The sequence below is a fragment of the Canis lupus genome, chromosome 6 (genome assembly GCF_048164855.1).
Source record: "Canis lupus baileyi chromosome 6, mCanLup2.hap1, whole genome shotgun sequence".
Classification (NCBI taxonomy): Eukaryota; Metazoa; Chordata; class Mammalia; order Carnivora; family Canidae; genus Canis; species Canis lupus.
In genome coordinates, this window is record NC_132843.1 from 46,698,917 (window position 1) to 46,712,643 (window position 13,727).

The window sequence follows — 13,727 nt, forward strand, 5'->3', positions numbered from 1 at the left end:
CTCCACAACCCTTGGCAACATTTGTTATTTCTTGTCTTCTTATTCTAGTCATTCTGACAGGTTGGTTTTGGTTTGCATTCCCCTGAAAGATTAGTGATGTTGAGCATCTTTTCATGTCTCTGTTGGCCATCTGTATGTCTTCTTTGGAAAAATATTTATTCAGCTCTTCTGTCTTTTAGTCAGATTATTATTATTATTTTTTGGTATGGAGTTGGGTAAGATCTTTATATATTTTGGATATTAACCCCTTATTGGATATGTCATTCATAAATATCATCTCCCATTCAGTAGGTTGCCTTTTTTGTCTTATGGATGGTTTTGCTATACAGAAGCTTTTAATCTTAGTGTAGTCTCATTAGGTTAATTTTACTCTTGTTGTTTCCTTTGCCTCTGGAGACATATCTACAAAAATGTTTCTACTGTTGATGTCAGAGAAATTACTGCTGTGCTCTCTTATAGGAGTTTTATGGTTTCAGGTCTCATGTTTAGGTCTTTAATCTGTTTTGAGTTTATTTTTGTGTATGGTCCAGTTTCATTCTTTTTTGTGTAGCTGTCCAGTCTTCCCAACAGCATTGTTGAAGAGACTGTCTTTTCCCCATTGGACATTCTAGCATCCTTTGTTACAGATAAAATGACAAAATAAGTATGGGTTTATTTCTGAACTCTCTGTTCTGTTTCATTGACATATGGTCCGTTTTTGTGCCAGTACTATACTGTTTTGATCACTAGAGCTTTGTGGTATAGCTTGAAACCTGGGATTGTGCTGACTCCAGCTATAATATTTGCTCTTCTAATCCATGAATATAGACTTTTTTTCATTCATTTGTGTTGTCTCCAATTTCTTTCATCAAAATTTTATGGTTTTTGGAGTACAGGTCTTTCACCTCCTTGGTGGATTTTTTGTTAATCTCTCTTTCTGCTACTTCATTTTTTAAAAAGATTTATGTATTTGAGAGAAAAAGAGAGGGAGCACAAGTGAAAGGGGCAGAGGCAGGGAGTGAGAGAGAATCTGAAGCAGACTCCATGCTGAGTGTGGAGCCGACGTGGGGCTTGATTTCATGACCCTAAGATCATGACCTAAGCTAAAACCAAGAGTCAGATACTTAACCCACTGTACCACCCAACCACCCCTGCTGCTTCATTATTGGTGTGCAGAAATGTAACAGATTTCTGGATATTAATTTCATATCCTATGACTTTAGTGAATTCTATTAGTTCTTTTGGTGGGATATGCATTGTTTTTATAGTAGGGAATAAAGTTTTGAAAAGATTCTGGCTTGCTTATGAAATTGAAAGTCAGACTAATGGGATTGAGCTTTCTCTTGCAGAGACTAGTAGATTTTTTATTTTTGAGGAGAATGATCTATGGAATACGAGTTTGAGTAAGACCAATGAGGCCAGTAATATATGGGATGCATTGGACAGGGAGAAAGGTGGGCATGGGGAGACCATCCAGGAGACCACTTCAGGGATCCAGATTTTGGTGGTAAGTTTCTGGTTGGCTGTTACCAGTGGAAAGAGGCATGAAAGAATTGTTAAGGTGAATGTTCCTGCCTTAGCTATGGGTTGAGAGTCAAGGATGTCTGACGATGTGTTTCTTGGGTGATTAGGAAAATTAAACAAAAATAAGGTAAGTAGAAGCACTGTTGGATGTGGTCATTTTCAGTTTGAAGTATCCAAAACAAAAACAAAAAAATGAAACCCATTTAGGTTTGTTGAGAATGAAGAAATAATAGGGCCTCATGAGAGACATGCCAGATGGAAGGTTCAAGTTTGAGAGTCATCAGACATCAGGTGACATTTGAGGCAAAGTCACCAGTGAGCCTCCCCAGGATTACATCTGTACCCCTTACCAGGTCATTGAAGATCTTCCCAACCTCATTTCCTGCAGTGTCCTGAACCTACTTTTTACTCCAGCCACTCTGGACTCCTTGTTGTTTCTCATGGGCTCCTTCTAGCGGTGGGTCTCTGCACTTACTGTTCCTTCCACCTGCGTCCCTCTTCCCACAGATGGTTGCTTGGTGCCTCGTTTTCCTGAGAGATGCCCTTTTAACAACCCTTCTTTCTAAAGTAATACCACCTCCCTGTCATTTTAACTTGTTGCCCTCCCTCATTTCTCTTTGTAATCTTTTTGAGTACCTTCTGTGTTATAAATTAACTGTTCTACTTGGTTATTGCTTGACCATTCCTCCGCTCAGTAAAGTACAAGTGTTATAAAAACGAGGGACCTCGTTTTGTTCACTGCTCTACCCTCAGCACCTAGCTTGTTCCCTGGAAAAATGTGGGCACACAGTAAATATTTACTTAACAAATATCTAAATGTACTAAGGATGAAATTATCATTTAAAAAAAAGTTTAACACAAAACACTGAGCCTAAGGGAGCAGTGCAGCTGGGAGGAGAGAACCAAAGAAAAAATGCTCGAGAGTGGTCAGAGAGATGGCAGCAAAACTGGGCAGGTCAGTGTCCTGGGGACCACAGTGGGGGTGCAGTGGGGGCCAAGAATATCAGGTACAGCAAAGAAATGAAAACGAGAACAAGTAAAAGATACCTAATGAGGGGATTTTAGGAGGGACCCTAACCATCATCAAGGCTGTTGGAGAGGTGACAAAGGGCCATGACTATAGCTCGTGGGTTTGAGTAGCAGGAGTAGTTAGGGGAAGGAAGGTACACTTAGTGCACAGCCAGCTTGGTCTGTATGTGTATGGTTCGCTCACCTTGCTGTGCGCCTGCACAAAGCAACACAAAGTGGTGTTGAGCATGTGTGACTAGAAATTGTCCCACTGACATAAATAGAAGTGCAAGGCATTTAAGTTATAGAGTCTGTATTAAATAAGAGGATTATTCCAGCAGTGATTCCTATAAACGTAAATGCCCAGTGAAATATTCTAAAGTGTAAATTGCATTAAATGAGTTTAATTAAGTAGAAGTGGCTTTTAGATATTCTCCTGTATATTTTATATTTTAAAAATAGTTTCTTTCCCACTGTCAGCCATTTAAACTGTGGGTAGTTTATTTTGGGACGTACTTTGAGGAAAGAATCTAATATTATCTTGGAGAGGGTTTCTATTTTTGACTTTATATGATGGGAAATGTCAGACATACAGATAAATAGCTTCTTGGACTCTCTTATCCATTACTAGACTTAACATTTACCATTTTACCAGACTTGCATTATCATTTTGTTAAAACATTTAATGTAAATTAGGAAATTATAACATCTATCCTTAAATTCCTGAGTACAGATACGTGTAAACAATAAGGAATTTCCCCACATAATTACAGTACCACCATTTTTATTAGAAATCTAATAAAAAATTCATATTCAGATTTCCCCAGTTGTCACCTAAAATACCTTTAACAATTGGTTTGTTTATTTTATTTATATTAATTAATTTATTTATTTATCTTTAAAAAAAATAAAGATTTTATTCATTTATTCATGAGAGACACAGAAAGAGAGGCAGAGACATAAGCAGAGGGAGAAGCAGGCTCCTTGCAAGGAGCCCGATGTGGGACTCAATCCCAGGACCCTGGGGATCTCGCCCTAAACCAAAGGCAAGACACTCAACCACTGAGCCACCCAGGTACCCCTGCAACTGTCTGGTTTAAAGCAGAATACATGAAGGACCTCACAGTATATCTAATAGGCATGTTTCTTAAGCCTCTACTGGTCTGGAAGAGAGCTGTGTCCTCTACCATCACCCCCACTTCAGTTACATTCACTTAGTAAAGAGACGAAGCTCTTTGACCTGTAGAAAGTCCCTTCTTCTGGAAATCTCTGCTGATTGCTTTATTGAAGTGTCATTTAACAAGTTACATGACTAAATTTGTCCTATATTCTCTCCTTATGTTTATTCATTTAACACATTTGACACACACTGTGCCTAACACAGATTGGCTGTGTTGTTAGGCACAATACTCGGTAATCAAAGAGCATGGATCTTGTCCTTAGAGAATTTGGAATCTAACATACATTCTTGTCAGATTCTTTTAAAATTTTGCTATCAAATTCTAGTTTCATCATATTTCAAATATAAAGTAGTTTTTCTTATTTAGTTGAAACAACTGGTGCTTTTGATAATTTTTCAGATTTTAACACAGTACCTAATGGTAAACTATGTTAAAATGCTTAGATGTCATCCTGTTTACATCTGAATGGTCCACTTCTATTTGTTTTTTGGATTATTATAATCTGCCTACTGTGATATCTGAGTATAGTGGGCTCTTTGCCACTGTTCAGTAGGATGATGTAGACCTTCATTTATTGAAATGAAAAATTCGCAACATTAAATGAGCAGAGCACTTATGTAATATGTCCCATATGCTAGTCTTTTTTTAAAAAGATGTATTTATTTGAGAGAGAGCGAGAGAGAGAGAGCACATGCATGAGTGGGTGGGGCCGAAGAGGAGGAGAGAGAATCTGAAGCAGACTCCCCACTGAGCATGGAGCCCAATATCGGGCTCCATCACAGGACCTAAGATCATGACCTGAGCCAAAACTAAGAATTGGATGCTTAACCAGCTGCCCCGTCCAGGAGCCTTTGATGTCATTGTTATTTTTTTAAAAATGCTTAGAGAAGATCTGAAAGAATATACATTAAAACATAAACACTGGTCATACCTGTGTAGTAGAATATAGAATGATGATTACTTTTCTTTTCATTTTAGCTGTACCTGTTCATGAATTTTTCTATAGTAAGCATAGCTGATTTATACAGTAAGAGTAAATAAAACAGCTTGGTCACACAACATCGTGAATGTACGTAATGCCATAGAATTATACATTTAAAAAGGGTTGAAGTGGTAAATTTTATGTTTTGTGGTGTGTTGCTTTTTTTCCCCCACAATTAAAAAAAAAAAAAAAAAAGACTCCATGGCGATTATACTGCAGACAACAAAACCAGAAAGCAGCTTGCCTAGTCATATGTTTTGAGTCCACTAGATGTTTGCATACCTCTTAGAACTCTTGTTAGCCTTATGTCATTTCATATCTTAATTATTGTTCCATAGCAACCATAGTATATTTTTACTTGAAATTTCAAGTATGCAGAGGGTAGGCAGAAAGCAGTTGTTCTAGAGGATTCTGCAGGTGTTTTCTTTGTTTAATTAGAGGCAGGATTTGGGACTTCTGGGAGTTGAGCCATCTGCAGTTGGCTCAGGGCATGATCCCGGTCCTGGAATCGAGTTCTGGTCCCGCTTTGGGCTCCTTGCAGGCAGCCTGCTTCTCCCTCTGCCTATGTCTCTACCTCTCTCTCTGAATAAATAAATAAAATCTTAAAAAAAAAAAAAAGAGGCAAGATTTGGTGGACAAGACAAGATGGAGAAATGTTGATCGGAAACATGTTGGCTCTGAAAGTACACTTTCAGTAAATAGTGATATCTGTGGTGACCATTTTCATTAAAGAAAAATGTATTAGGAGAGGTTAACTTTAACATGTCATGATTTCAGTCCACAAATAGTATCCCATGTTAAAACCAGAGTAATGAAGTTTATGATAATTAAAATGTCAGGATTTGAAATGTGTATCTTAAAGTGAAAAACATCTTCTAGAGTGCAGTATAGTGTTAGAAACCCAATCCTACTCCCCTCTTTTATAGAACTTTTTGTATTATTTCTCCCTTTTTTCCTTCCATGGAGAAGGCTGTGTCAACTCTGGGTCATAGGTAGATACTTTAGACACAAACAGCTACAAACATGGAGCTGGATCAGTGCGAGTTTGGCAATTGCTTTTTCATTCTCAGTAATTGAAAAATCTTACTAGCTTTATTGGTATTGTGGGATGTGAGACTCTGCAGTGAGAGGACCCAGAGATTCTGCTGCCTCCTTACTACCTGCCTCTGCTCCTCATTCTCAGTCACCTTCCCTCTACCCACCTCCTTGGAAAAACAAGAAGTGCCAGGGTCCGGATTCCCTAGGGCATAATCCTCATGTTTGTCCATCCTTATGCCCTGTTCAGAGCCAGGAGCAAAGAAATGCATCAGGGCCCTCCCCCGTCCTCAAATATTGTTAGCAGGTGGAAAATGTCCTGGATTTCTTTGTAGGAGAAGAGATGTCATAGAAAAGAGGAACACCATGCACTGGGAAGGGATGGGGAGTGTAGAAGATGGAGTGCACTGCCCCGTGCTTGGACAGATGGCCACTGATCCTTTAAGGCACTTTTCCTAGCTCTCCTGAAGAGCATGCAATTTGGATTCAGCTGACCTGAGGGTAAATCCCTCTACCGTTTCTTACAAACTGTGCATCTTAGGGCAAGCTATTTAGCTAGTTTCTATTCATTCATTTATGGAATGGAGGACAAGAACACCTTATAGGCTTGTCCTCTGGATGAAACAGGAAACACTGAGGGACCAGCAGTGCCTGCAGTACTTGGCACATAATGGCACAGAACAGGTAGCCTCTACTAGACTTGCTCTTGACCAGTGCACCTGCCACACCCACGACTCATCTCTTTCTGTGGATTGAAGGAATCTTTTTTAGGACTAATGTGTTGAGTCTTACTTGCACCCTATGCATTTTGGCTCCCAGACAGTAAAAACTTAAAAGGAAGAAATGCTTTCTGTCCCCTTTAAAGAATATCCACAATAGTCTTATATCTGAGGGCTTAAAATACACTCTTTATGGTCATTATAATTGACAGCGTTGTTGACACATAATGATGTGATTTAATTATAAATGGAATCTATTATTATGCCTTTGTTTTTCATGTTAAATATTAGTACAACTTATTTTTAAAAGAAAAAAATAGTATTCAAAGGTTATAGAAGTTGAAATAAAATCTAATTTTAATAGATTCTGATCAGATGACATAAAAAATTCTTTTAGGCATACATTTTTTGATTTGACATATTCCCATTCCTCTAATTGGCCTCCATGTTTAGAGTAATTACAACTTCAAATAAACTTGGTTGTCTGTGGTTCAGAATGTGTAAAAATAAGCAGAACACTTGAAATTTGGCTTGTAGTTTAACATGCTCAGGTGAGTTTAGTATAACTAATTCAAGTACCAGTGTAACAAACACTTTGCTGGTAAGTGTCATGGGCTGTGATACTATAAAAGTTAGCTACCTGGCATTTTATATTAGAACACATGCTTTTTTCCTGTATGCAGGAGTCATACAAGAAAATGGGGTAATCATCGGGGTAATAGCTTTTTAGAATTGCTATTCGAAGCTTCCACTTTGGATTGTAAAATTTTAACATGGCTCAGCTTGAATTGGGAACATTTACTTAATTAAAAGGAAGATATCCTTCTAATGAAGTGTTGGCTAATCTATTTATTAACCACTATTGTCTTTAAAAATAGAGTCAATTTAAGAATAAGAATCCCTTTTGAGAGTTTTCAGACTTGAACCATGTTCTGAAAACGTCCATATTTTTCTTCATTTTACTGAAAACTAAGATGTGTTCATGATTCTGTATTATGGCTAGGATGAAAGAACTAAAGTTTTCGGGTTTAAACTGGCCCACATGTTTAAACATGATACTTTAAAATGTCAAGTGTTTTGATGTCAGATTCAGCTCTTTAACTACATTTATTTATGTACAGCAGTAAACCTTGGGATTTGGTGGTAGAGTGTCCTCTTCTCTTGGTACTGACCCAAGTTCCACTTGAATTATGTTGAGCCAGCTTTTGGTAGCTGCTTCTTTCTTTTACCATCTCAATCTAGTGAGTATTGTTTAGAAATAGGATTCATTTATAGAGTATTTCATATTGAAACATATAAAATATAGGCTTATTTATGTTTTACTACTTGTTCATAATAACATTTTTGTTCAACTAGGCTTCAGAAAGACCTGGTTGATACCTTTATACCACTTGTGAGATACTACTTTTTAAATTTTTTTTTTTTTTTTATGATAGTCACAGAGAGAGAAAGAGAGAGAGGCAGAGACATAGGCAGAGGGAGAAGCAGGCTCCATGCACTGGGAGCCCGATGTGGGATTCGATCCTGGGTCTCCAGGATCGCGCCCTGGGCCAAAGGCAGGCGCCAAACCGCTGTGCCACCCAGGGATCCCTACTTTTTAATGACATGTGTTAGAATGATTAATAACAGAGTTTAGTATATGTTGTAAGTATGTAGAGTTTCTTACTCCTTTTTCTTTCTATGCTCAGAATCTTCCATAGTGCTTGGCCCTTAATTGGCATATGTCGTTGAGTCCATGAATATTTCACATATTTACTCAAAATAGCCAAGTTGTGTGTAACTATATAGATCGTTATATTATTATTTTATTATTTTTCTAAAACCATCCTTTTTGTAAATACAAGCATTTTGTTCATTTCTAAACAATTCCTTTTCAGTGGTCTGTGTGAGAATGGTAATTAATCACTTTTGGGGATCCCTGGGTGGCGCAGCGGTTTAGCGCCTGCCTTTGGCCCAGGGCGCGATCCTGGAGACCCGGGATTGAATCCCACGTCGGGCTTCCGGTGCATGGAGCCTGCTTCTCCCTCTGCCTGTGTCTCTGCCTCTCTCTCTCTCTGTGTGACTATCATAAATAAATAAAAAAAAATTTAAAAAATCACTTTTGTTATTATTTTTGTAAATTACAGTAATTGATAATTACTTAGAATCTCATACATAATAATTTAAATAGCTTATTAGATTATAGCATGGAGAAGTTATTAAGATCATACCACTTAAACTTCATTTACGTATAGTGTTGTAAATACGTTGCCTTTAAAAATCTTAAATTTCTCATAGCTCTGTTAAAGATGAAAAACCTGGGGGCTTGGAGGTGTGCCTTGCCTAGGATCACCCTGCTGCTTATGTGAGAGAGACTAGATTTGGATCTGGTGTTCTGATATTAAAGTCTGTTGTCTTAGTCACCCTGACATCAGCACAACAGTGGTAAAACTGAAGAGTAGGTGGACTTGATAGGGCATTCTCTCCTCTCTGCTTTATAGAGTCCATTTTTTAATATTTCTGTTGGGCCTGCCCATCTTTGAAGTGTCTGTCCTCCATTCCTTGATTGATTGATTGGGAGGGGATGGGGGGGGGGTACATGAGTGAGAGGGAGGGGCAAAGGGAGAGGGAGAAGTAGACTCTCCACTGAGCAGGGAGCCCAACACAAGGCTCCATCCCAGGACCCTGAGATCATGACCTGAGCTGAAGGCAGATACTTAACCAACTGAGCCCACCAGGTGCCCCCTATCCTCTGCTTTTTACATTAAAAGCCACTGAATCACTTCAGTCACAAGGTATTTACGGTGTCCCCCTTATGTGCTGTCATATCCTAGGTGCTGTGTGGGGAGTTGTGCACATAATTCCTACCTTCTCAGTAACTTCTTACTAGGACATCACGTCAGCCTGTATTAAACACTGAGTAGAAGCATAATAGGGGTTTTTTGAAGAAGGAAATAGGAAGAACAGTGGTCTTCAGAGAGAGTCAGGTTGGGTCTCTGCTTTATAGATCTACATGTAAACTCTTCTGGTTTATAGTGTTGATATCTTAAAACTTTCGTATTTAAAACAAAAAGAGAAATAGGCATTCTGTATTTGGTATTTTTTAGCATTCATATTTTCAGAAGATATGTAACATTGCTGTACAATATTTAACTGTGAAACGAGATTTTATGTTGTCAGTTCTCCCACCTTTTCATTATTTTACCCACTATCAGCTTCTCACTTTCCTTCTTACGCATTTTAAATTCATCAGCTGATTCTCTAAACCACAATGTCTTGCATCCTCTCTTCTCTTTCTTGCTTTGCCAAACTTACTTGGTGAAATTACAGCTTGGCAGAAATCCAGTCCTCTGTGACCTACCTGCTGCACCCATGTAGCTGAATATATCTGGGGGAAAATACACAACCATGATTCCTGGCATTCGCTTGAATTCTTGATCATTAAATTTTAGCAGGCCCCTGATGCAGCCCAGTTGTCTTGCTATATTTCCCTAGTCTGTGTGCTGTTCCATTCTCCTAGAGGGCTGTTAGATATCTTCTCAAAGCACCAGTCCATCTTCTTCCAACTTGATTCTTAAAGATGGTTTTATATCCTCATGCCTTGAAAAAGTAGAAGCAACAAGAAAATCATTTCTGCCAGCTCCTACTTGCTGTGTACTCCCTTGACTGCATTTGGGAACCTTTTGACTCCATGTCTTGTTATGCCACTAAACTGTCTATACTGAATAGAACCAGCCCTCTACTTGTCGAGCAAATCCCATCCCTTCTTGACTATATAAGGAAGTTGCTCCAGAAATTTACCCCTCTTTTATGTCATCAAAATTACCTTCTTGTTGGTTTAGTACTATCAGAATTCATCCAGATGGACAACATTCATTCATTAAGTGTCAGCTAGGGGGAAAAAATATACACTGCCTAGGCACAGGTGGGCACAGTTCTTGGTGCTAAGAATTTATCAATGGAACTTACATTCCTATTGAGGAAACAGACAATAAGCAAAAAAGATACTATTTCAGATGTTTGAAGATGATGGTGTGAAATAAAAAGTAGATCAGGTAAGAGGGGCTAGGGAGTCCTGGATGAGGGGTGCAGATCAGTGTTTAGGAGCGTGGTCAGAGTAGGTGTCCGTAAGAAGGTGAGATCTGCTCAGAGTTTTGAAGGTGGTGAGGGAGTAGCTATGGGTTGTGTGAGGGGCAGAATGCTAGGAGAGAGGGTGCAGCATGTGTCTGAGGGAACGCACGGAAGCCAGAGTAGCATGAGAGAGAATACTTAACTAGATGAGGAGGTCAGAAAATAAAGTGGGGTGGGTGGGAGGCTCAGGTCACGTGGGACCCTTGTTCATCATTGAAAGACCTTTGTTTTCTATTCTTCATGAAATGGAAACACTACAGATTATTTCTTTTTCAGTTGATCATGTTAAGGAGATTTCTGGCTGCATGTATTGTTAACAGACTGCAGTGAGGGGCTTGGAGAGCTATTCTAGAATTTTCAGAGTGGTCAATGTGAGAGATAATGATGCCTTGTTCCGATAATAGTGAAAGAAGTGAGAAGTGATACTGGATATATTTTGAAAGCAGAGCCAACAGGATTTCGAGAATGAGATATGAGAAAAAAGAGGAGGACTTAAGGGTGAGTCCAGGGCTTCTAACCTGAGCACTTGAGAGGATGGAGATGCTGCTGTCTGAGATGCAGCTGTAGTGGAAGTTGGCAGGGGACCAAGGGTAGAAGAGATTGGTTCACTTTTGGATGAGTTCAGGTGTCTTTTTTAAGTTTTTATTTAAATTCCAGTTAACATGGCAGTGTGATATTAGTTTCCGGTGTACAATATAGTGATCCAGCAATTCCGTGCATCGCCTGATGCTCATCACAACAAGTGCTGAGTCCCAATGTATTTTAGGATACAGTTTCTAGCTTTAAGTAATGGATCTAGCCCTTCCATGTTTCTGAGTTAGGAAGAGCTGGTTTTATGGGGAGGTTGAGGCATTTGGCAGTGAGAGTCTGAAGTAAAACTGCATCCTTGGAAAAGCCAGGTAATGGCAGATACTACCAGTATCAAACAGGAGTACCCCATGTTTTCAGTTTGGATGGTAGAAAAACTATCAAAGCCAGAAAGAGGAACAGAATCAGGAGGAAAGATAGTAGATTTTAGGAACAAGTAATTTAACCAGGTAGATATGTCCACTGTCTAGTTAATCATGGGCATCACAAAATAAAGATCCAAGATGGAAAGAAGTTTGGATTTTTATATTGGTCAACCAAGAGATGATAGCTGAAACCCTAAATCTTGTTAGAAAAGAGAAGAAAAATAAGCATAGACCCTTGGGTGAATGATCTTTTTTAGTATAAGGAAGTCAGTGAACTAGTCCAGTGTGGCTAATGACTGGGTCCTGCAAAGACTTAGAGATAGTAGTTCATCATTGCTAATGATGGAAGTAGGATGATAGAACATGCAAACGCTGAGGAAACACAATTTTGTCAACTGCAGGGAAATTGTTTCTTCCAAAGAGCAGTGTCAGTAAACAACCCTACCCCACTTTGTCTTATTGTCCAGTACCATGTATCCTTAAAGTCCAGTTCAGGTATACACCTAATAATATTAGCTAACATTTTTTTTTAATTTATGAAGTGTCACACACTATGCTGAGTATTGTACCTATTTATTATTAATCCCCACATCAATTCTATGATGTAGGTACTTGTTTTTCCTCTAATATTTGAACACCAGAGAGGTTAATTAACTTGTCCAAGGTTACATAATGGCAGGAAAAGAAGTTGAACCCAGGAATACTGGTGTTAGAATCCATACTATTAGAATCCACACCCACTACAAAATACTACTTTTCTTTGAAGTGTTCCGAGATATTCCCTGACATAATTTATTCCTTTTGACCAACTGGCTCTATGGGTTATGATTACTAAGAGTTTAGGTATATATGGTCTAAAAGGTGTATAATTGAGGTAAGGGATAAGAATACCTTTGTAAATGATACCTAATAATACAAAATAGCATAAAATGAGGGATACAATAATAAGTAATGAGAATATGGAGAGGGGGATGTTTGATTTAGGACCAGATTGATAGGTAAAGCTTCATGGAAAGGTAGGATTGGTTCTAGGCCTTAATGGATAGGTATTCTTTAGACTGTAGGTGATTACATATGGGTAGGGGTGAAATCAGTGGACACTGTTCTAGGTAGTCAGAGCAGCTGGAGCAAGAGTGTAGATTCAGGATGGGGCAAGATGTATTTGGGGAAACTTAGATGGTCCAGTTTGGTTGGTTAACCGAGCATGTGGCCAGAATGGGTGTTGGATTGGAAATGAATACTGAGGTCAGGTTGTGAAGAACCTGAGTATAGGTCCATGGAAAGCTGTGAGATTGCAGTGCTTTTTGCCTGGGACTGAACTCTATGGTTCTCAACTATTTACTTCTTGGTTTAAATGTAAGTGTATTCAAAGAGACATTTTATGTTATTTCTAGAATGCCAGTTAATGAAAACAGAACGACCAAAGCCAAACACATTTATTATCAGATGTCTCCAGTGGACCACTGTTATAGAGAGAACATTTCATGTAGATACTCCAGAGGAAAGGTAAGAATTTTTTTTTTTCCTATCTTGAGAAAAAGCCACAATCGGTACAAAGATATATGTGTATCTGACTTCACCATTTGTAAATATATATGAACATATTTGTAAAATCCTATAGTCCATTAATAATTCTGTTTCTGGTCTACTAGATGAATAATCAAGGCTTGCAGCATATTAAAACTTCTAGAACTGCTGTAAGATACTTAAGAAAAAAACAGGACATTTAAAAATTAAAATACAAATTGGGACATTTTTATAACTAAGCTACCTTTAAAAAATGATTGAATTGATTGTGTTCATATTTGCAATCTTGAGGCTAGTGATAGCAAAATGTTTCAAGTAGTATACCATCATGCAGGTGGCTGCCCCGGAGTATTACATTGAAAAGGATTCTGATATTGGGACCAAGCTCCGTGAGAAAAACAGTACCAGGATTGATAGGCATCTACTTGTCCTCATTGCCAAAGAGGGGAGTGGCATCTTCTTCAAGGCCATATTGTCATCCTCCTGATCTATGCATTCCTGCAACCCTGCCTCAACCCCCAGTTCTATGTTAATACCCTCTTATCTGCTGCTGAGTTAGGTCCAACAACCACAACCACAAAACCATTTTCCTGCACGGATGTTGTCATGTTTGATCCAAATCAGCAACTTTGTGAAGTTAAATGTTCTTAGCCTTATTTTCCAAGAGAATATAGTAGGTCTTAGGAGACTTGTCTCAGATTTAAAACCA

The 13,727-nt window shown here is 38.6% G+C and overlaps 1 protein-coding gene across 11 annotated transcripts in view; it reads left to right on the forward strand.

Moving 5' to 3' along the window:
• The window catches only part of AKT3 (AKT serine/threonine kinase 3), a 308,393-nt gene that overhangs the window by 150,626 nt on the left and 144,040 nt on the right, over nucleotides 1-13,727 (forward strand). For all 11 annotated transcript variants that reach the window (XM_072830379.1, XM_072830375.1, XM_072830381.1 and 8 more), the window contains one exon: nucleotides 12,886-12,997. In XM_072830379.1, the coding sequence (XP_072686480.1) occupies nucleotides 12,886-12,997 (112 nt within the window). The remainder of the gene's footprint in view (nucleotides 1-12,885; nucleotides 12,998-13,727) is intronic.